Source organism: Herpailurus yagouaroundi, unplaced genomic scaffold (assembly GCF_014898765.1).
Source record: "Herpailurus yagouaroundi ecotype Mexico unplaced genomic scaffold, PumYag 207, whole genome shotgun sequence".
In the NCBI taxonomy this organism is placed as follows: Eukaryota; Metazoa; Chordata; class Mammalia; order Carnivora; family Felidae; genus Herpailurus; species Herpailurus yagouaroundi.
The window spans coordinates 3,234,620-3,256,710 of record NW_024412438.1 but is presented as its reverse complement, the minus strand read 5'-3'; the positions used below and the strand labels follow the sequence as shown (position 1 = coordinate 3,256,710).

Sequence of the window (22,091 nt, the reverse complement as noted above, 5' to 3'; positions counted from 1 at the left end):
GGCAGCCTGCTGGCCTGGCTGATGCTGGCGTCCGCGGGCGCCGCACCCTGCGCGGACGTCTGCTGCCCCCACGGCCCCTCGGGGCTGCGCTGCACCCGGGCTGGGGCCCTGGAGAGCCTCCGCCGCCTGCCGGGCGCTGAGAACCTGACGGAGCTGTGAGTGTCCGGCCGGCGGGGCGGGGCGGGGCGGGGCGGGGGGGGGGGGGGGGGGGGGAGCGGACGGGTGTAGCCGTAGCCCCGAGGGCGCGGACTCCCCTCGGGCCTGCCGGGGCCCGGGAGGGGCGGGCGCGGCGGGAGGCTGCACCTGGCGGCGGCTCCCACCGCGGCGACCGTCTGGAGGGAGCACCGCGGTGCTCAGTGCAGCTGGGGCGAGGGGGCTGTCCGTGCCCCGGGTCTGGGGGAGCCCAGCCGTGTGGAAGCGGCCTTCTGGAGATCAGACAGGAGCCCAAGCTCTGCCTCCTGGAGGTGGGGGTGGGGGGAGGGTGGCTAGCTGCGGGGAGTCCCTAGTTTCAAATCCTTACCGCCTTGTCCCCTTTCCAGGCGGAAACTAGCCCCCACCCCGTTCTGGGTCATGACCAGGCAGCGCTGGGGGTTGAGCTGGTGGAGGTGGTGAGGAGCATAGCTTGGTGAGGTGGTCCAGCTCTCTTCTCCCCATTTCCACCTTGCCGTGGCCTCACCACCCCTTGATTCCGAGGTGGAAAAGGAGAAAGGAGACCCCTGGCCTCTCTGTCCCTGTCCTGACTCCCTTTCCACCCTCCTCCCCCTACCTGGGTCAGAAAGCCAGGGTTCTTGTTGAGACACTCTCCTCCTTGCAGGGCCCCAGACTGGCAGAAAGCTCCAGCATTCTGCAGTACTCTGATGTCCTGCAGCACTTGGTTACAAAATACTGGAGTACTCCCTAGCAGCTGGTGAACCTATGGGGGTACTCTGTAGAAATACCTAGAGGTCCCCAAGCATCACATGGTGATGGCTAGGAAAGACCTGAATATCCCACGGGACTGGTGGGGCCGGCAAGACTTCTAGAAGAGGGGAGGAACTGCTAGAAAAACCCTCCTCCTGGGGCCTGGGGCTTAGAGGGCGGGTGAGGAACCCTGGCCTCAGGCAGCGACGGGTTGGAAGGCGTCCGAGGCGGGAACCGTCACTGTCTGGAAGTTACTTGAGCAGCCTGTGATAATTGGCAGTGAGTTACTCCGGTATCTTGTGGTAATTAACGGGAAGGTCCTCAGTCTCTCTCTTTAATGGCCCTAGGGAGACCAGGAGGAGACGAGATGATGGCCTTGTCTTGGTCTGGGCCTAGGTCTCTGCGTGATGGGAGGGGCGCGGGATCCAGGCCGCCACCGCTGGTCCAGTCCACTCAGTGCCCTGTGCCTTCACATCGGGGTCCAGGCTGCTGAATGTCCCCTCTCGCCCCAGTTCCCTGCCAGGCCCCAAGTGGGTCCAGCCCTGGGGGTGGGGCGGGGGTAGGGGACGGGCTGGGCCGGGGGACTAGGAGGTGCAGGGTGGGGAGTGGGGATGTCCCTCAGGGTGGGGCAGCGGCCTGACCCCCTGCCTCTGCCTGCATGCCCCCTCCTCCTCCCCTCCCTCGCCCGCAGAGCTAACAAGGAGATAATGGACTCCAAAAGACAGATTGATTATGAATCCAAACGAATGAGGCAGCTTTGAGTGTGCCGCCTGACAGCTCGCACACAGCCACCACCCTCCCTGGGTCCCCACAGCTCTCCGTAAACCCTGTGAGCAGGGACCTACTCTTCTACCGTCACTGGAGACTGTCCCCTAGGCCTCAGGGGCCGGAGGGCCTGATACCTGGCTGTCCTGCTGGGGCCCCGGCTGGGGAGGGGGTCCGTTATGCTGGCTGGGCCCGGTTCCTGTAAGCGAGGGAAAGTGAGAGGGTAGAGGAGGGGAGTGCTGAGAACAGGCAGTGAGTCAGGGGCCCCTGGCATGTGGGAGGGGCGGGGTGGGGGGGGCACACTGACATGCCACTCCAGGGCAGCTGAGTTCTCAGGAACTCCCTGGCATGCCGAGTCCAGAAGGATCCAGAAGCTGGGCAGGGCCCAGGGCGTCAGCAACCCCCAACCCCACATGCAGGGCCTTCTGTCCCGGCTCCCTGTCTCGCTTTCTCTGGCGCTCTGTCCTTATCTATCCGTCTGTCTGCCTGTCCTTATCTGTCTTTCTCCTTGCCTCTGTCTCTCTCTGCCAGTCTCTTCCTGTTTGTTTTCTCCTTTTCGGTGTCTCTGTTCCCCTCTTTGTTTTTCTGCCCCCCTCCTTAAGCCTTCCCACCACTATCTCGCCAGGTAAGCCAGCCAGTCTGGGCCTCTTCCCCTGTCACCCGTCTCCATCCTCCTGTTGCCCCTCTCCCCCTTTTTGGGTCCCTGCTGGGGCAGGCAGGAGCTCAAGGGGTCCCTGGCCAACAGCCTTGTGCCTCTCGCTCTCTCTGCTGAAAGGTGTGTGTGTGTGTGTGTGTGGGGTTAGGAATTGCTGCTTGAGTAGGGAGGGGCTGTGGCTTTGAGGAGGAGAGGGTGGGGCGTGTGTGTGTGTGTGTGTGTGTGTGTGTGTGCGCGCGAGCGTGCGTGTGCTGCAATGTGGGTCAGCGCAGATGGTGAATGTGTGTTTGGGAACACATATGTGCATGACCACAGGGCTTCCTCTGTGCTGGGGGGGGCAGTGGCCGTGGTGAGCCTAGGCCCTTGGTGGAAGCAAGAGGCAAGTGTTTCTGCAGGGACCCCCCACTTCTGACACGTGCACGACCCCCCATTTCTGACATGTGCAGGATCCCCATTTCTGACACGTGCGGGACCCCGCATATCTGAGCAATTGTGGGACCCCCATTTCTAAGCATGTGCGAGACCCCCCATTTCTGACACATACGGGACCCCCCATTTTTGAGCATGTGTGGGACACCCCATTTCTGAGCATGTGCGAGACCCCCCATTTCTGACATGTGCAGGATCCCCACTTCTGACACGTGCACAACCCCCCATTTCTGACACGTGCGGGACCCCCCCACATCTGAGCATTTGTGGGACCCCCCATTTTTGAGCATGTGTGGGACCCCCCATTTCTGAGCATGTGCAGGACCCCCATTTCTGACACATATGGGACCCCCCATTTTTGAGCCTTGCGGGACCCCCCATTTCTGAGCATGTGTGGGACCCCCCCACTTCTGACACATACGGGACCCTCATTTTTGAGCATGTGTGGGACCCCCCATTTCTAAGCATGTGCGGGACCCCCCTGTTTCTGACATGTGTGGGACAGGCCCCGTGCATAAAAGCAGAACACCAAGCTGAGACTGGGCTTCTGCGTGTTTAGGAATGTGAGTACATCTGTGCACGTGAGAGATATGTGCACACACATGTCCACTTGTGAGGGCGTAGGTGTGCTGGCGTCACAGGCGCGTGTGTGATATGCGTTGAGGAGGCGTGTCTCTGTGGGTGTGTGTATGCCTGCGTGTGTGTGCATGGCTGTGTGTGCACGCATGAGAGGTGAGAGAATGCACGCACGTGTGTGTGAGTGTGAGGAGTCTCTGCGTATACGTGTATGCATGTACCTGTGCGCGTATGTGCGTGCAGCAGGTCTGCGTGTGACCGAGTGCATATGTGTGCAAGTGTTCATAAGAGTGTGTGTGCACCTGCACGTGTGACTGTGGGGGAGGCGGTGGCTGCATACGGGACTTGGAGAGCTGAACCCCTGTGACTCCCGCCCCCTCTCCCCACAGCTACATCGAGAACCAAGAGCGGCTGCGGCATCTGGAGCCCAGTGACCTGAGGGGCCTGGGGGAGCTGAGAGGCCTGTGAGGAGCTGCGGGTGTGGGCGCGGGTGCGGGTGTGGGCATGGGTGCGGGCACCAGTAAGGCTGCGGGTAGGGGTGCGGGTACGGGGGCGGGCACGGGGCTCAGCAAAGGCCGGGGATTCGGAGACTCCAGGAGGAGATCAGAAAGCCCGAGGGTCAGTGGGGCCAGGGTAGCCGGGGAGGCTGGGAGGGTTTGGGGGGTCCGGTGCTGGGCACTGGGGTCTGGAGTGGGTAGCTGAGGCCCGGGGGGCTGATCCTGCTGTCCCCACCCCCAGCACCATCGTGAAGAGCGGGCTGCGTTTCGTGGCACCAGATGTCTTCCATTTTACTCCTCGGCTCAGTCGCCTGTGAGTGGCCCGGGCGGGGCAGAGGGAGCGGGAGGGCCCCCAGACTTGGGCGGCTGCCGGGCTCGTGCCCCCCACCCCCCATCCTGAAGAAAGCCCCGAGCCGGTCGGGCCAGTGTCTCCCCCGTTCTCCCGGGGCTCGTCCTCACCTGCTCCGGGGAGGCGGGAGCCCCCAGCTCCCACCCCGTGGGCTCCAAGGTCCTCGCGGTCTCTCCCCCGCGCTGCCTGCCACAGGATGCGTCCGTCTCGTAGGTGCCTGCCCTGTTTTTCTTCCCGGAGTTCAGATCCACACCAGTGCGAGGGAGCAAGCGGGCGGCGGGAGCCCCTGGGGTAGCCTGGAAGCGGGGGGGCGGGGGGGGGTGTCTGGCTTTGGCTCAGGTCATGATCTCACGGTTCGTGAATCCGAGCCCCGAATCAGGCTCTCCTCTGTGGGCGCGGAGCCTGCTTTGGATCCTTGGTCTCCCTCTCCCTCTGCCCCTCCCCCACCCCTCTCTGTCACACACGCAAAAGTGATGTTCCATCCCGGACTACACACTGGGGGCTTCAGTTAAAGATGCGTGCCCAGTGACACCTCACAATACGTGATGTCAGTGAATCTTCACGGTCAACGCGGTGAGAGGTCATCTCGTCCCCAATTTATTTCTTTTGAGAGAGAGAGAAAGCACGAGTGGGGGAAGGGCAGAGAGAGAGAGAGAGAGAGAGAGAGAGAGAGGAGAGCGTGAGAACCCCAAGTAGGCTTCGCCAGCTCAGAGCCCGGAGGCGGGGCTCGAACTTACCCACCATGAGATCATCACCTGAGCTGAAGTTGGCAGCTTAACCCACTGAGCCCCCCAGGCGCCTCTAATGTTTATTTTGACGGGGGAGGGGGAAGGGGCAGAGAGAGAGAGAGGAGAGAGAGGATCCTAAGCAGGCCCCGTGCAGTCAGCGCAGAGCCGACACAGGGCTCCATCCCGTGAACTGTGGGATCATGACCTGAGCTGAAACCAAGAGTCGGCCGCTCAACAAACAGCTACCCGGGGGCCCCAGGGTAGGCCCTGTAGACGAGGCCCGGTGTAAGGCACCAGCCGGGGCGCCTAACCTGGCTCACGGTGTGGCCAGGAGCTGGCACCCCTCAGGGCTCACTTCTCCCTGTCTCCAGCCAGGGGCCACGGGGCCAGGGGCCCTGAGGAGGGGAAGGGAGGGGTGGGAGGAGCTGAGGAAGGAGTCTGAGATCCTGGTCCCCATCCCCCTCCTCCTGTGGCCCGTCCCGGGCTCGTGGGTAGGGGAGCACAGATGGAGCCCCTTCCCCCAGCTGGGGCCTCCGCACTTTGCCAGCTGGGGCCAGGGTGGGGGAGAGGGGAGCGGCTGTTCCCTGGGACCCCCTCCCTGGGGTCTAGGGAGGGGGTTAAGTGGGGTTAACCCTTGCTGTCCCAGGGAGGAGAGGAGGACTCAAAGAGCCCAACCTGTCCCGACCCCGGTGCCCCTTGGATGTTTCTAGTTGTTGCCCCAGGAGGGGCGGCCGGACAGCAGCTTCCTGTGGCTCCCGGGGGGTCCCCCCCCCCCCCCCCCCCCCAGGCCAGAGCAGGCCAGCTGGGGCTCAAGGCCACTGTCTCTATCTCACCTCCCACAGGAATCTCTCCTTTAACGCTTTGGAGTCTCTCTCCTGGAAAACCGTCCAGGGCCTGTCGCTGCAGGAGCTGTGAGTGTGGGGCTTCCAGGGGGGCCGGATCGGTATGTGTGCGTGTGTGTGCGTGTGTGCGTGGGCACTCGTATCCCTGTGTGGAGGTGTGTCACTGGGTGTGTGTGGAGCTGCGGGGCACGCTCTTTGGGGACTACGTGTTCGGCAGCGAGCTGAGACCCGAGACAGGGACTCGGCACGTGACCGTGACCCCCATCAAAGAGGCCGCAGGCCCACTGGAGGCTGGGGGCCGCGCGTGCATCTGCCCACACTGCCGGCACCCTGTGCACGCGGGCCGGCTGGGAAGCAGAGGTCTGTGTGTGGTCGGCACCTGGGGCCTGTGGGTCACCCCAGCGCCCTTCCCTCTTTGTCACCCTGCTCAGAGGCCTCGCCCGGCCTGTCATCCCAGGGAGCCTGCTGGGGCAGGGCAATTGCGTGCAGCCCACAGCCGGCTCCTTGACTTTCCGGATTCGATTTCTTGTGACAATGTCTTGTTCCTGGGTCCCCAGGAGGAGGAGCCTCTCCTCTGTCCCCACTCCTTTCCCTGTGGATGTTCCCGCCCCTGCGCTCTGACTGCACTCCCTCTTACTGTGATACCGCCTTCTCTGTGGCTCCCCCGGCTGACACCTGCTCCGCCCTGACTCTCTCTCGGTGTCCCCCCGTGCCCACAGAGTCCTGTCGGGGAACCCTCTGCGCTGTTCTTGTGCCCTGCATTGGCTGCTGCGCTGGGAGGAGGAGGGCCTGGGCGGAGTTCGTGCACAGAGGCTGCAGTGTCCCGGGCAGGGGCCCCTGGCCCTCTTGTCCAATGCCAGCTGCGGTAGGTGCTGGAGGTGGTGTAAGGGGCTGGGAAGGAGCCACATGCCCGGGGAGCGGGCACTGGCAAAAGCTGGGGGGACTGGAGGTTGGGAGGCATTGCCAGTAAGGGCTCAGGGTCGCTGAGGAGGGTGGGGGAGGAGGCATGGCGCCAGGGAGGGCCCCAAGGCCACTCCCTGCTCTGACATCCCTTGGCCGTCCCGGGCTGCCAGGCGTGCCCGTGCTGAAGGTCCAGACGCCCAATGCCTCCGTGAACGTGGGGGACGATGTGTTGCTACAATGCCAGGTGGAGGGGCGGGGCCTGGAGCAAGCTGGCTGGATCCTCACGGAGCTGGAGGAGTCGGCCACGGTGACGGTGAGAAGCGCTGTATCCCACCCCCACCCCCCGTCCCTCGTCCTCCTCTTCCCCTCGTCCCAGGAGAGGCTTGGACAGGAGAGGCTTGGACAGGAGAGAGACAGTGAGGAAGAAGCACGTAGAGCGTGAGGGATGGACAGATATGGCTTAACTCCATGGGGCTGAGGCTCATTCTGTGGGGCAGGTGCACACGTACCCTCAGGGTGGGCACTGGCCCAGCGGGGACCCCAGGCTCTGCTGGGGCCGCCGGGACTTAGGCCCCTCTCTGGCCGCAAAAGAGAAGGTCCCTGAACCCACAGACTATCCCTGCCGTCCACCTGCTTTCTGGAGAAGGAAACGAGACGAGGGAGAGAGCACAGTATTTGTGGTCCTGGCACCCAGGTGAGTCCTCAGGATCCTTCCCGTCTTTTTCTGGAGATTCTGGAAGCAGCATCTGCTTGGGCGTGTGACGACCGTGTTAGGGAAGAAGGCCCGGGTCTGGGTCCAGCTTTGTCACTAATGAGTTTTTGGACTGACTCTTGGAAAAATGCCTAAATCTGCCTGCACTTTGGTCTCCGTATCTGCCTACTGCGGAGGTGGACATGATGACCTCTGATGTCCCGCCTGCCTCCGGACACTCTGGCTGGTATCTCTGTCCTGCAGATGTGTCTTTGGGCATCTTCCCACGCCTTGCCCTTTGTCGTCAGGCTGATGATGGCAGTGCAGCCGCAGCAGACTCAGGCCTTGTTGACAAGATCAGCAGGGGTGGACGATGGGCTGCGCCCACCCAAAACTCTGGCCCCACAAGGAGACACGCAGGGTCCAGCCCCTTGGCGGAGCCAGACCAGCGTGTTCAGCGCGGAGACCCTCGCTTTGGGAGGGAACCATCCCCCAGAATTGCTGGTCAGAACAATACTGAAGGAGGAACCACCAGAGCAGGGGATCCAGGCACAGTGGGGGGACCAGTAGCCACTGTGTGGCTCCTTCCCTCCCAGAGAGCACAGCCCCCGAGAGTGAGCGGTGGAAGGGAACCAGGTGGAGGCAGGAGGTTGGCCGCGACCATCTGTGGAGAGACCTCTGGTCAACTGCTTTGGGAAATTCCAGGGTTTTGCTTTTTCTCTTTGGGAGACTTACATGTTTGCGACCGCTTCTGTTTTCTAGAAACTTCCTATAGAAAAGCCACACCCAACTGGGTTAAATAGAGGGCAGGGGGGTGCTGGTCAGCCTCAGGACTCCAGTGGAAACCCGGGGAAGCCTCACCTCCTCCCACACTTATTCAAAGGATCCCACATTTAGGGAATTTCCAGATAAGTGAGGGTCATCCACTGTTTCGTGCATTTTCATCATTTTATGAAAGTAGCTTTCTAGGACGTCAGAAGATCATTTTGTCTACCTCCCTAGCTTACAAAACAAGAAAACCACGGTTCAGCAAGATTAAGAATTGTCCTAAGGTCGTGGAACTGGCACGTAGCCGCAGTTTCTTAGGAAGAGAATCTGAAGCTGATTCAATCTTTCGATGATGATTCAGAATCAAGTCGCTTTGCCTGTAACTTCACTCTCCGTGTTTATCTGCCAAAGTGGGTGGGGTCATGCTGCCGCTGTCCCTCCCACCTGCCGCCCTGCCATCCAAGCCGCCTCTGCGTTTCTGGCCTTCCTCGGGCTGAGACCATTAGAACTGTGTGTAAAACAAAAACGAGCAGGGTGGCGAGACCCCAGCTGGCTCGTCAGTGCGTTGTGTCTGTTTGGCACTTGGGATTCTTGACATCTATTTAGCTGCTCGGACGGTGGTTTTGGTTCAGTGTATCCCGTGCCTATTTTGAGGTTACTGGTCATGTTCTAGATGTTTCGGACCATTAAATACACGATCCTGGACATAGTCTGCGAACGAGCTCTAAAGGAGGGGGGCCGTTCTCTGCTATATTCTCTCCTGCACCTCTTCCCCCCCCCTACGCCTTCTTCCTTTTCCATCTGGAGCCCCAGGGGCTCCCCCAAAGACCTCAGCTCCGGCCCCCTGCCTCCATACCCAAGCCTGCTGACACTTTTCCTGGTTTCGCCCTCTCTTCCCTGACCCAGCAATCTGGGGCTCTGCCATCCCTGGGGCTGACCCTGGCCAATGTCACCAGTGACCTCAACAGGAAGAATGTGACATGCTGGGCGGAGAATGATGTGGGCCGGGCTGAAGTCTCCGTGCAGGTCAACGTGTCCTGTGAGTCCCAGTGACGGCCCCCCACCCCCATGTCCCCTCCTTCCCTGAAAAGAGGCTGTGGGGGTGGGGGGGCTGGAGGATGGGCCGGGATACGTGTCTCCACAGCTGCTCCTGCCCAGCTGTTTCCAGATTCCCATGAAAACCTGATCCTGTGGGGGAAGTCCTGGGGGCTTGTCAAGGCCGGAGGGATGGTGATGGATTTCTTTTTGGCCCCCTGCCCAAGTCTTGCTACCTGAGGCCCTTGGTGCCCGCCGCCCGGCTGTTCTCACTGCTCCCTGCTGGATCGCTTCACCGCCTGACCCTTCGTAGCCTTCGTAGTACTCTTGTCGCACATCCTAGTGTTAAGACAAGAAATTCCCCTCCCGGCTCGCTGCCTAATTCCCCTAGGTCTGCCAACAAATCACTTTAAACCCGGTGCGTTCCATAGTTCTTTAGTTGTGATCTATGATCTAGATTTGTACATAAAACCTAGACACTTTATTTTCTTTTTATTTAAAATTGTTTCTAAGTTTTTATTTCTTTATTTTGTTAGCTCTTAACGCTATTTTTTTTCAATATATGAAATTTATCGTCAAATTGCTTTCCATCTAAGTTTTTATTTATTTATTCTTGAGAGAGAGAGAGAGAGAGAGAGGGAGCAGGGGAGGGGCAGAGAGAGGGGGAGAGAGAGAATCCCAAGCAGGTTCCCCACTGTCAGCGCAGAGCCCGAGGCTGGCTCTCGCGCCCCCAAACCGCGAGATCGTGACCTGAGCCGGAACCAAGAGTCGGACGCTTAACCGACTGAGCCCCCCGGGCGCCCCAAACTCAGACACTTGAAACAGTGATTACTCTTCAGCTCTTCCGAAGACACTCCCTTCCTCTCGCCATCCCTTTTCTCCGCCCCATCTGGACTTTCGTGACCCCCTTTTCCTTGCTTTTAAAAACAATTTGACACCCGTCCCGCAGCCCCGTCAAGGTGGCTTCGTCTTACCTGTCCCTGTGCGTCGCACGCGTGGAATCACACCGCCAGTATTACTGTGCGTTCTTTTGCTCAGCGGCACGTTTTCGGGCTCGTCCGTGTCGGTGGGAGTGGCTTTGGCTGCTTCACTCCCTGCCGAGGGGGATCCCGCTGCCTGACGTGTGTGTGTCTGCTTTTTTTAGGTCGGGTCTCTTTCAAACCCGTATCTGTTTTCAGAAAGCTTTTTAACTAGATACGTTTTGCTTGTTTGATGTCTAGTTCCTCTCCCGGTCTTCTTAAGCTTGACTGCACTTAATTTTTCCGCATCTCTTGTCCGAGAGGCACGGCCTGCTTAGTTTCCGCAGCCGGGCACCCCGCTTCTCCGGGGCCGTCGCTTACTCACGGCCACCACTTAAGTGCTTTAAGCCTCTGCATTTTGTGCACCTGCTGCCTGGTTGGTTGAAGATTTACTGTCGCCCTTCTCCAAAATGTCCCTCCCGGGGAATTCGTTAGGGGCTGCTCGCCCGTTTCCCTGAGGCCCGCCACCTGATTTCTGGCTCTGCCCGCGCCCCCCCCCTCCTCCCCTGACCTGGTGGGGCCACGCTGGGCTCCCCGGCGGCTGACCTCGCCGCACCCCTGTCTGTGGCCCGCAGTCCCGGCCAGTGTGCAGCTGCATGCGGCCGTAGAGCTGCACCACTGGTGCATCCCCTTCTCGGTGGACGGGCAGCCGGCGCCCTCCCTGCGCTGGCTCTTCAACGGCTCGGTGCTCAACGAGACGAGCTTCATCTTCACGGAGTTCCTGGAGCCGGCGGCCAACGAGACCGTGCGGCACGGCTGCCTGCGCCTCAACCAGCCCACCCACGTCAACAACGGCAACTACACGCTGCTGGCCGCCAACCCCTCTGGCCGGGCCGCCGCCTCCGTGCTGGCGGCCTTCATGGACAACCCGTTCGAGTTCAACCCCGAGGACCCCATCCCCGGTGCGAGGGCCACCCTGAGCCCCGCCCCCCCCCCCGGGCTCCCCCTGGGTGTGGGTGTCGAGGGGGCGGGGGGAGGCCCCGCGTGCACACCCTGCTGTGATCCCGACCCCAGAAGTTGGGGTGCCGGGGCCTGGGCAGAAAGGGTCCTGGGGTTGTGGTGACAGGCTCGGTGCTGGCCTACTTGCCCCGCCCCCCTCCCAGCCCAGGAGCCCCGAACCCCCCCGGCTAGTCCACTCTCTTGGGCTGGCAGGAGAGAGGGCCCTGCCCCAGGGCATCCGTGGCTCGGCTGGAAGGGGCCACGTGCCTGTTCTCAGCAAGGTCCAGCAGCTCACCTCCCCGTCCCACCCTGCCCCGGGAAGGGATGAGTCTGGGGGAGTGGGGGGGGTGACTCTCCACTCTCCGCCCGGCATCTGACGGCTTTCTTCCTCCTCCTATGGCAGTCTCCTTCTCGCCGGTGGGTGAGTAGCTCAGGCCGGAGTTCCGTCTGGTGTGAAGGCGAGGCTGGGGCAGGGGGCACGGCTGACCTGACCCCCCAGGGGTCGGCGGGGGCGGGGGGCATTGCTGCAGGAGGTACTGAGTGTGCCCACTCTCCCCTGTGTCCCCACAGACTCGAACAGCACGTCCGGAGACCCAGTGGAGAAAAAGGACGAAACCCCTTTTGGGGTGAGTGTGGGGCGGGAAGCTTGCCGAGGACTTGGGGTCCGGAGTCTGGGCCAGTGGCTTGTCTGTGTGTCCTTTCTGGTCACAGCGTGGGGACCGCTACCGTGTGGCCTGAGCTCCCTCAGCCACCCTCACAGCCACGGCCTGGGGCGCCAGGGGAGTAGGGGGGCAGGCCTGGGGGCCTGACTCCGGGCCCCTGCGCAGGCCGGAGAAGCCATGTGCTTTGGGGGAGCTCTGAGGCCATAGGAGGAATTCTAGGTCTGCCCCGTCCCCCGCCCCCCAGGTCTCAGTGGCGGTGGGCCTGGCCGTCTTTGCCTGCCTCCTCCTCTCTGCCTTCTTCCTTGTACTCAACAAATGTGGACGGAGGAACAAGTTTGGGATCAACCGTGAGTGGGGGTGCCATAGCGGGGCTGTCCGTCAGTCTGTCCGTCAGTCTGTCCTGCGGGCTCTGTCCTCTGTGTGGGGGGCCCGCGGGCAGGTGGAGTGCTCGGGGGTGTGTCGGGGTGTTTGGGCGCCTGGCTGCAGGGCTCGTGGGTGTGAGTGAGTGTGAGTGAGCGTGTCGGGGCCGGGGCTGGGGCAGTGTCAGAGGCAGCAGCTGCTAATTGGTGGCTGGACTGTAGTCAAACGCTAAGTGGGTCTGGGAGGTCTGAGCTCTGTAGGGGGGTGGCGGGGGAGTTCTCTGGTGGCCCACGGGGCCTGGGGTTGGACAGGAGCCAGACGGAGAGAGGCCACGGTGGGGGCCCCCCCCCCCGCCTTCCCCTGCCGGCTGACTTGCTCCTCCGCTCCTCCAGTCCTCCCCTGCAAGTGGGGAGGTGGGGTTGCCTGGTGTCCTGCACCTGCCAGGGGCCAGGGCAGGCACCTGGGCTGTGACCCCTCCACATGGCTATGTCTCTTCCCCAGGCACAGCTGTGCTGGCTCCAGAAGACGGACTGGCCATGTCCCTGCATTTCATGACATTAGGTGGCAGCTCCTTGTCCCCCACTGAGGGCAAAGGCTCTGGGCTCCAAGGCCACATCATTGAGAACCCACAATACTTCAGTGATGCCTGTGAGCGGCTATCCTGGGTCAAGGGTGGGGGGGACCTGGGTGTGTGTGCACGTGTGTGTGTGTGTGTGTGTGTGTGTGTGTGTGTGTGTGTAAGCCCCGGTAGCGTCTCCTTTGCCCACCCCAGGCCCGAACGGGCCTTCCCCCCCCATCTGCCCCCACCCCCGTCCACACCCCGGCATGGGGCTTGGTGAGCACGTGGAGGCTCATGGCAGCCCCCAGCCACCCCCTTGGCTGGCACTTCGCCCCTGCTCCCAGAGGCTGGGGCTCCTGTGCGTGATCCCTCGAGCTTCTCTGCAGGTGTTCACCACATCAAGCGCAGGGACATCGTGCTCAAGTGGGAGCTGGGCGAGGGCGCCTTCGGGAAGGTCTTCCTGGCCGAATGCTACAACCTGCTGCCGGAGCAGGACAAGATGCTGGTGGCCGTCAAGGTGAGACCCCGTGGGTGACGCACCGCTGGCCGGGCCACCTCCCGGAGCACCAGCGTTCCCTGATGTGAGCTGGGGCTGGGGCGGGGGGGGGGGGGGGGGCGGTGCTGCACTCAGTGCCGCCCCGCCGTCCAGGCGCTGAAGGAAGTGTCCGAGAGCGCCAGGCAGGACTTCCAGCGGGAGGCCCAGCTGCTCACCGTGCTCCAGCACCAGCACATTGTGCGCTTCTTCGGGGTCTGCACCGAGGGCCGCCCGCTGCTCATGGTCTTTGAGTACATGCGCCACGGCGACCTCAACCGCTTCCTCCGGTACGAGTGCTCGCCCCCCGCCCCCCCCCCCCGCGCTGGCCCCTGGCCCTGAGCCCCTCATCCCTTCCCTACGCACGCATCCCTGAGTCGAGAGGCGGCGCCAAGAAGTAGCGGGAAGGCGCGGCTGCTGTCCCCGGGGAGCTCTAGGGCAGGTGTGTGAACGCCGGAGGCAGCGTGCGCAGAGGACAGGGTGGCGGCAGTCGGGAAGGTGGCACTAGTAGGAGTCGGGAGCTGTACCTCAGGGGAGGTGGCTTTGCAGAGAGTGGTATGCATTCGTGAGCGGCAGAGTGGCCCGAGGCGGAGTGGCCCGTGGGGGAATGGCCCGTGGGGGAATGGCCCATGGCGGAGTGGCCCGAGGCGGAGTGGCCCGTGGCGCGCAGAAGCCAGGCCCCCAGGAGGTGGGGTTTCGAGAGTTACAGCAACAGTAACAAACGCTTGTCAGGCGCTTGCTGAGCTCCAGGCTCCATGATCTATGCTCACTTTCTAAGCGAGTCACTTTCACTAGGCTGCGTATGTTTGTACACATCTGTGTAGTAACATAAGTAGACTTTTATTCTTCATGCTCTCCGAGAGCATGTGGCAGTTGACACTTGGAGGAAGTGACTAGAAATTCCCTTCTTTTGGGCAGAACAACTCTGATGCGTTTACTGACGTGTGCCGACAATTTTAATAACTTCAGGAAAGGCGCCCATTTCACAGATGAGGCTTAAGTGACTTGCCCCAGGGCACGAAGGTGGTCAGCGGCCCAGGGGAGAGTATGACCCCGGGTAGAGCCGTGTCTCAAGCCCTGACTGTGATGGTCACATGTTCCCTCTGCTGAGTCCTTCTTGCATGAGATTCCCCCTTTTGCAGGACGGGACGTTGTCAGGTGTGAGGGAGGAAGGGGGAGGGCCAGGGCTGGATCAGCTGTGACCTGGTAGCTTTCTTCTCTGACCTCAGTTTCCCTGCCACTAAGCGGGACAAGAGCGGGACAAGAGCGGGGGGGGGGGGGGGGGCGGGGTTGGTGGATAAGAAAGCATTTTGTGGCTGTCCAGTTAATGGTCGTGATTTGGTCTCCAGACGCCCCCTTGGGAGTGAGGTCTACAGAATTCAGTTGGGAGAGACCTCAGGGTCTAAGCTTAATTCCCTGCAGGAGGAGGACGCAGTGGAGGCTGGGGAGCAGGAGGGAGGGCCCGATGTTGAGTGTGGGGTGGGTGGGCTGAGCGGAACTGGAGTCCACAGCAGGCCTTCCCCTTGCCCGCCGCCCCGGTGTGGGCTCAGTGCTGAGTGCTGGTGATGCTGCTATCTGGGGCCCAGGCTGTGGGAGAAGCGGCTCTTATGGCTGCACGGAACATGGAGAACCAAAGGAGGGGGCCATGAAAGCTTCTGATAAATCTGGAAGACATTCCCTAGGAGGGGCATCTGTTCCTTCTCACCTCAGGGCCTTTGCACTTACAGCTCCCTCTGCCTGGCACTTCGGGTCTCCCTCCCAGCCACTTCACCTCTGTCTCTGACCCTTTTGAATGGCTTAGTCACCTCTGTTCCTCAGGGTTCGAGTCTCACTTTAAATGTCTCTTCCTCCAGGAAGTCTTCCCTGACTTCTTCCATCTCCGGCCCGAGTGCCCATCAGGTGCCCCCCACACTGCACTGCGGTGACCCCTTTATCTGTACCCTACTCTCCACCTGAGCTCTGGTGCTTGGCACACTGGAGGTGTTTAACAGGCTTTGGAAGAAACGAAGAAATAAGTGGACCAGGAGAAAGTTGGCCAATAGGAAGGGGCGGTGCTGACAAAGCCCTGGGCTCAGGCAGGGGTCACAAGGCGTATCTGGGGGATGGGGCTGAGTGGTCTGGACTGGTCTGGCCTGGTGATGGCCGTGTGGGAGGTGGAGGGCGTCCTGGAAACCTCGGGAAGGAAGGAGGACCCCACAGGAGGCTGGATGTTGAGGGCGAAGGTGAGAGAGGCAGGAGGACCCCCAGGTTTCAGGCTCGGAGGCTGGGGAGGGAGGTTCCCTTCACGGAGGAAGGCGCAGACTTGGCGGAAGATGCTAAGCATCTACAGGACTGAGTGGGAGGTGCCCGTGAGCGAGAGATGCAGGGGACAGCGGGCAGGTGGATGCTGGGCTCAGAGTGCAAGGGGGCTGCCTGGGGGTGGGGCACGAATGTAGGAAGTGTGGGCAGCGGTGAGGGCTCTGGAGGTGGGCACACCTGGCGGGCCCATCCCAGCCCCTCCAGACACCCGCCTCCCTGTTCTTCCCTTCCTCCATTCTCCTGAGTCCCCTCCCCGCTTCCACCCCAGCTCCCCAGACTCCCCAGCCTCCACCTCCTGGGGGCTCTCTCCCCCCCCAGCCCGCCCCTCTCCCTCACTCTCTGGCAGGTCCCACGGGCCCGACGCCAAGTTGCTGGCTGGCAGGGAGGACGTGGCTCCGGGCCCCCTGGGCCTGTCCCAGCTGCTGGCCGTGGCTAGCCAGGTCGCTGCCGGGATGGTGTACCTGGCGGGTCTGCACTTCGTGCATCGGGACCTGGCCACGCGCAACTGTCTGGTGGGTCAGGGACTAGTGGTCAAGATCGGCGACTTCGGCATGAGCAGGGACATCTACAGCACCGACTATTACCGAGTAAGGGTCTTTGGTCCCGGCTGGGCCCCACCGGCACTGCAGACCCCCCCGGGGGGCCCCTCGACCCCAGGAGGGTGGTGTGGGGGCCCAGGCTGCCGGCTCGGGACTTGAACCCCCCTCCTCGGCTCTCTGCTCTCCCGGACAGACGGAAAAGACACCGTGGGTTCTTCCCTCTTAGCGCGGGCCCAGAGCCGCTTCCACGGGCGGGAGCGGGATGCGCGGGAGCGGCGGGTCCCCCCCCTCCCCTCCCGGCAGTGACACGGTGCCGCCCGCAGGTGGGGGGCCGCACCATGCTCCCCATCCGCTGGATGCCCCCCGAGAGCATCCTCTACCGCAAGTTCACCACCGAGAGCGACGTGTGGAGCTTCGGCGTGGTGCTCTGGGAGATCTTCACCTACGGCAAACAGCCCTGGTACCAGCTCTCCAACACCGAGGTCAGCCCCGCCCGCCCCCTCCCCCCAGCCCTGCCCCTCCTGTCCCCTTCTGCCCCCATCCAGCGCCCCCGCAGCTCTGGGCCTCCTCCCCCCAGCCCCTCCCCCCCCAGCATTCTTCCCACTCACCGTCCTAGCCCAGGCCCAGCTGGCTCCTGGGGGAGCCCCAAAGCACTTTACAGACGGAGCCCAGACCCCCATCCCTGGCTGCACTTTACAGACCTCGCAGGCATTGTCAGGGTGGAAGGGAGAGGCCCGGGAGGAGGAGCACGGCACCGGAGGGCCTGAGGCCGCAGCAGGAAGGCCGGAGGTCAGACTGCAGGGAGGACAGGCCTGGCGCTCCGTCTGCCCGCGCGGCCGGACGCGGCCACCAAGGGGCCCCAGGTGTTCTGTCTCCCAGAGCAGCCCCCCCTCCCCCTCCTTGGCTCGCAGCTGTCAGTTTCCATTTCTCCTGCTAATGCAGTCTGCTCCCTGGAGGCCGGTGGGGTGGGGGAGAGGGTTATAGATTTTAATTTTCTCAAGCACTGAGAGAAGGAATGGAATTAGTGCTGCCCATAACCCAAGTCCTCTAATGGGGAGGGAGGGGAGAAGGGGGGGAGAGGCTCCAGGCCCCTTCGCCCACCTCCCTCCCACCATCTCTCCATCCCTGGATCCCTTCGCTGCTCTGACAGTCCTTCCTGGAGTCTAACTTTGGTCTCTCCTGCTGCCGTTTCAAACTTTCGGAGGAGCTAGGTCCCCACAGAGTGGTGCCTACAGAAGAGAAAAGGCAGTGGGTCGCCCTGTGCCTTAAATTGCAAACCCTTTTCGAGGCCGTTACCTGCAATCCTGCTCTCTTTTCTTTTTGCCCCCTGGAGCTGAGAGGTGGGGGGCCCTTCCCCCCCCCCCCCCCATTCAGCCCTCAGCACTGGGCCGGTGGATTTGGCAAATGGCGGGGCCCCTCCCCTTCCTCACGTCACCTGGCAGGTCTTCTGAGGGTCTGATTCCAGCCCTTCTGGAAGCTCCTACCCCCAGAGTCTACCTAGCCTGAATCCTTCCCACTGCTCAGTGTCCCGGTGGTTCACCACATCCTTTTAGAAGATCAGTAGCCCAGAGGCCCAGACCTGTGTGTGGCCTGCCGGGAGAGCCTCCAGGGGGTGGCGCTCCAGCACCGCGTGCCCTCTTCTCTCTCCCCCGCCCCGGTGTCCCCAGGCGATCGAGTGCATCACGCAGGGGCGCGAGCTGGAGCGGCCCCGGGCCTGCCCACCGGAGGTCTACGCCATCATGCGGGGCTGCTGGCAGCGGGAGCCACAGCAACGCCACAGCATCAAGGAGGTGCACGCCCGGCTGCAGGCCCTGGCCCAGGCGCCTCCTGTCTACTTGGACGTCCTGGGCTAGGGGGCCACCCAGGGGCCGGGCAGCCGGAATCCCGGGCCTGCCATCAGTCACCCCTGCAGTTCCCAGCAGCCCCCCGGGGTGATCTCAGCATCTAACTCACCCTCAGCATGCCGGAGGGGACAAGTGGGGTCTGGGAGCACAGGATGTCCCTGCTTCTCTGGGCAGGTTCCGTCATGGCAATTATATTTATTTCCCCTTGGCCGCGTGTCTCTCGCCAGTTCTTGGGATGACGTCACTCCGGGAGAGGGGTATCGAGACTCAGGCAGGGGATGAGCCTCCCCTCTCTAGTTGCCCTCCGCGGTGGCCCTAGTCCATGCGGCTGTCACCTCCAGCTGTGGCAGCCTCCTAGTCTTGTGACCGTTGTGTTCACCTGGTGGAGAGGCAGCCTCAGGGCTGGCTTTCCAGAACTTCAGACCCGAATCGTCCGTCTCCGCGCTTCGTGTTCGCGAAGGCTGAGGCTGCAGCGCGAGGCGGAAGTTAGATGTCACAGCGGACCGGGCGGGAGTATCCGTGGGGTGGGTCCGCCTGGTACTGGTGTGGGCAGAACAGGGCGGGCACATGATAGGACCAGTGGGTGAGCGAGCGTGAGCTTGAGCGTGCGCGCGCGCGTGCGCGTGCATGTGTGCGCGCGCGCGCACGTGGCGAGGCCGGGGAAGGAGGGTGGTGGGGGAGGCAGGACGCCATGTTCCTTCTGCTCTGTCGCTCTTCCGGGCTCTAAGTGCTTGGAGATCAGCATCTGGAGGCCAGGGACTGGGCAAGGTGTCTGTTTCGGAAGGATAGAGACGTCTCCCTGTGCCATTCTGCCCAAGGAGGAGGTAGGGTCTCCATTCCCCTCTGCCTCTCGGAACAGCACTTGGCTTTACTGAGTGGCCCCAGGCTTCTGGAGGCTTCTGGAGGTCCCCTCAGGACCTGGGCCCTGCCCCCATCTTCATCACATGGAGCCCTGGAGGAGCAGTGCCCGCCCCCCGCGCCCCCCCCCTCCTGCTTCCCGCCCCATCACTTCCAATCACCTGCTGAGCTCCCACGATAACCCACACTCCCCAAGGCTCCTCAGGGCTAATGTCGTGGCTGTCTCATGTCCTTGGGTGCCCAGCTCCCCCCACGCAGTGATTCAATCTGGGCCTTATCACCCCTAGGCCTAGCCCGATGGTGTCTGCCTCTTGTCCAGGCTGGTTAGTGCTAATGGAGGTCTGACCCAGGGCTGCAGGCTGATTGATGGGGGTGGGGGGCGGGGGTTGGTCCCTGAGGGCCAAGTTCACAGGCCCTGCTCTCCTGACCTGGGAGGAGTGAGGCCGTACTACACCACCCAGCAAGGCAGGGCTTACAGCAGGTGCGGTAAGGGGGCGGGTGGCAATGTGGCGGGAGAGACAGGGTCGGGGATCACATCCAACAGGTAGGCCAGGGACAGGTGCCTGGAGAGAGACCGGGACAGGGTCTACAGACTCGGAGACATGCAAAGACTGCAGAGGGATGTATGAGAACAGAGGGGAGAGACAGACCCCCAGAGAGACAGAGGGACACCGATGGAGAGACAGGGTGCAGGTGCATGCTGGAAACAGACACAGGTGAGACACGCAACTGAATCAGAGAATGTCCTGGAGAACAGCATGGGGTCCTGGGACGCTTTCTGTCTCACCTGCGCCCCCATCCTCCCCACCTCCCCTGCCCCTGGAGCCCCAGTTCAGGGCTGAGGAGGGGGTGGGGCAGTGCCAGCCTTGGAGACCCCAGAGGTAGGGCCATAGGGGGCCTCCCACACTGAGCAGGATTTGGGCCATCGCTGAAGCAGAGGGGTTGGAGGTCAGGCAGTAGAAGGGAACTGCCAGGGCGTGTGGGGGCATTTCCAAGGTCAAGGGCATCGGAACATCAGAAGCTCTTAAAGCCACAGCTGGAAAAGCTGGGCAGGTAAGGTAAGGTGAGGGGTTCTGGGAACAGGTTAGGACCTGGAGGGGAATATTCCGGGAGAGTGTGGGACAGAGGACTGGATAGCTTTTCGTTGATCTGGAAGGGGAGCTGAAGCCAGTCATTGGGACCCCTCCAGGTGACCTGGCCCTGGTTGGTGAGGAGGGGGCTTGTACCCTCATTGCCAGTTTCACGGCCTAAGAGCCCCCCACTGGCTCCTCTTTGCTCCCATGCAGATGAGCGCGCACACACACACACACACACACACACACACACACACAAGGCCCCGCCCCCTCTCTCTAGTTGTTGGATTCCATTGTCAGTAATGGTGCCCCCTCCACCCCAGTGAGGCCCACGCCCCGCCCTGTTAATTACCTCCTGCGGGTGCCAAGGCCATTAGCCCCCCCCCCCCCCCCCCGCCCTACACACCAGGGGCTGAGCACCAGCTGAGGCGGATGCCAGCAGGGGGATCAATGGAATGGGACCCCGAGGACCCCGCGGGGAGCTGGGACAGGGACAGCAACCTGGGGCTGTGGGGGTCAGACATCTGGGGCCCCTAGACCTACTGTGAGCCCCTCCCACCACCCCTCCCTCTCAGAAAAAGGCTGTGTCCGCTGGAAGACAGAGGCTCAGAAATGGTGGTGGGCTCGCTCTGCGAGAACATTGAGAAAAGCACCCAGAACTTTCCTCTAAAGGAAGCTGCTGCCAGCCTCCGCTCTCGGCTCTGGAGAGAGGGAGTCAGTGATACAGAAGCCAGTGGGGGTCCCCCGGGGCCACCCCAGTGCGGGGATGGGCTCTCCAAAGAGCCCAGGGATCCAAGCCGTCCGACCCCCTCTGCCTCCCGAGGCAGCCTCGGCCTCCTTCCTGCACTGCCCCTCGGGGGGCCGGATTCCTGACAGGAGACAGGGGAACGGGCATCTGTTCGGGTTTCCAGGGACTGTGTGGGCAGAGGGCCGGGGCAGCCTGGGTGGAAGATGTCCTGACCCATGCCCCTGTGAACCCCCAAGTTAAGAGAGACCCTAGGGAGAACCCCAGACTCCATAGGCCCTGGGCTCTCTAAGTGCCAGCTGGAGAGAGCCCGTCTTGGCCAAATTCCTAAAGTGGCCTTGGACAGGCTGTCCAGTGAGGGCGGGGGTGACAGTCCTGGGAGGAGCCAGGACCCAGGAGTCGCGACTTTCAGGCCACTGCCAGGCCCCAGGGATGCTCCAGGCATCAGCTCTCACAGACTCCAGTGCTAAAATGGAACATCTGAGCAGCTCGGGCTCTGGGGCTGTGGGAAGAGAGGGATCCGGAGCTGGGAGAGGCGGAGAGAAGACAAAGCCGGAGCTGGAGGGGGGCCCACAGAGAGGCAAAGAGGGGCAGGGGTGCGCCACCGAGCAGGGCAGACACGCACGTGCACTGTGCGGAGACAAAGGGCAGAGAGCCCGAGATGCAGGACACAGCCCAAAGGCTGCGTGCTGTCCTCTGAGCCCCCTCTCCCAGCAAGCGCTTGGACCAAGAAGCTCTGCAGCCCACCCCCCTGCTTGACTGGGTCCCTTCCTCCTCTTCCAGGCCGAGGCTCCCTGGAGGTTAAGCTCGCAGACCAGCCTCTGCATCCGTCGGCTGTGTGATGTTGAGCAAGTTACTCAACCTTTCTGTGCCTCAGGGTCCTCCGCTGCAGAATGGGGATAATAATAGCACTAACCTCACGAGGTTGTTTGCAGGTTGAAGCAAGTCTTCTGTGTGAGTCCCTCCCAGCGGGGACTGGCCTGTGGACGCCTGGGCACAAGGTTGCTGGCTTTATTCCCCTTTTTCTCTCCTCTGTCTTTGTCGGCGTCACCCTCCTCCCCCTTCGCCCCCTCCTCCTCCTCTCCATCCCTGGTCTGTGGGGACGGGGCCGCACAGGCCGGCAGGGCCGCGTTTTGTGGGAACAGTGATCACGGAAGGGAAGCTCTTGGCTGGTCGCCACCAGCCCCCCAGCTGCAGCTGCTCTGGGAGGGCACTTCCCCGGAGGTGGGACGTGTGAGGTGGGGAAGGGGCTTCTTCCTCCCTCTGAAGCCCCGCAGCCTGCAGGTCCCTGAGCTGCTCAACAGCCTCGTGGGGGAAGAGCCTCCCCTGCGGGGAGGGAAGGGCCAGAGCAACCCCCACTGGCTGGCCTCCCCCCCACCCCCGTCAACTCCAGTCCCCTGATTTTCCCCAGTGGGACCTCCCTTCCCTGCTCACCTCCTCCAGGCAGCCCTCAGGGACTAGACATGGACCTTGGCACCCCTGTAGGGTGCTTCTGAGGTCACAAGTCCTCCCAGACTCGAGTCAG

General features: G+C 62.5%; 1 protein-coding gene and 1 long non-coding RNA gene across 2 annotated transcripts in view; both read left to right on the top strand.

Annotated features, from left to right (window-relative positions):
- Nucleotides 1–18,098, top strand: part of NTRK1 (neurotrophic receptor tyrosine kinase 1) — an 18,619-nt gene extending 521 nt beyond the window's left edge. The window contains exons 2-18 of the mRNA XM_040452347.1: nt 6–155; nt 3,715–3,789; nt 4,064–4,135; nt 5,742–5,810; nt 6,461–6,606; nt 6,815–6,957; nt 9,010–9,142; nt 10,733–11,059; nt 11,500–11,517; nt 11,667–11,722; nt 12,003–12,105; nt 12,620–12,766; nt 13,064–13,194; nt 13,327–13,499; nt 15,854–16,094; nt 16,370–16,528; nt 17,714–18,098. Of these exons, the coding sequence (XP_040308281.1) occupies nt 6–155; nt 3,715–3,789; nt 4,064–4,135; nt 5,742–5,810; nt 6,461–6,606; nt 6,815–6,957; nt 9,010–9,142; nt 10,733–11,059; nt 11,500–11,517; nt 11,667–11,722; nt 12,003–12,105; nt 12,620–12,766; nt 13,064–13,194; nt 13,327–13,499; nt 15,854–16,094; nt 16,370–16,528; nt 17,714–17,899 (2,329 nt within the window). The 3' untranslated portion in view covers nt 17,900–18,098. The remainder of the gene's footprint in view (nt 1–5; nt 156–3,714; nt 3,790–4,063; nt 4,136–5,741; nt 5,811–6,460; nt 6,607–6,814; nt 6,958–9,009; nt 9,143–10,732; nt 11,060–11,499; nt 11,518–11,666; nt 11,723–12,002; nt 12,106–12,619; nt 12,767–13,063; nt 13,195–13,326; nt 13,500–15,853; nt 16,095–16,369; nt 16,529–17,713) is intronic.
- Nucleotides 18,099–18,570: 472 nt separating this feature from the next.
- On the top strand, nt 18,571–21,582 carry LOC121015428 (uncharacterized). The gene is made up of 3 exons (XR_005783827.1): nt 18,571–18,714; nt 19,293–19,464; nt 21,350–21,582. It is a non-coding gene; the product is annotated as an uncharacterized LOC121015428 (long non-coding RNA).
- The last annotated feature ends 509 nt before the right edge of the window (nt 21,583–22,091 follow it).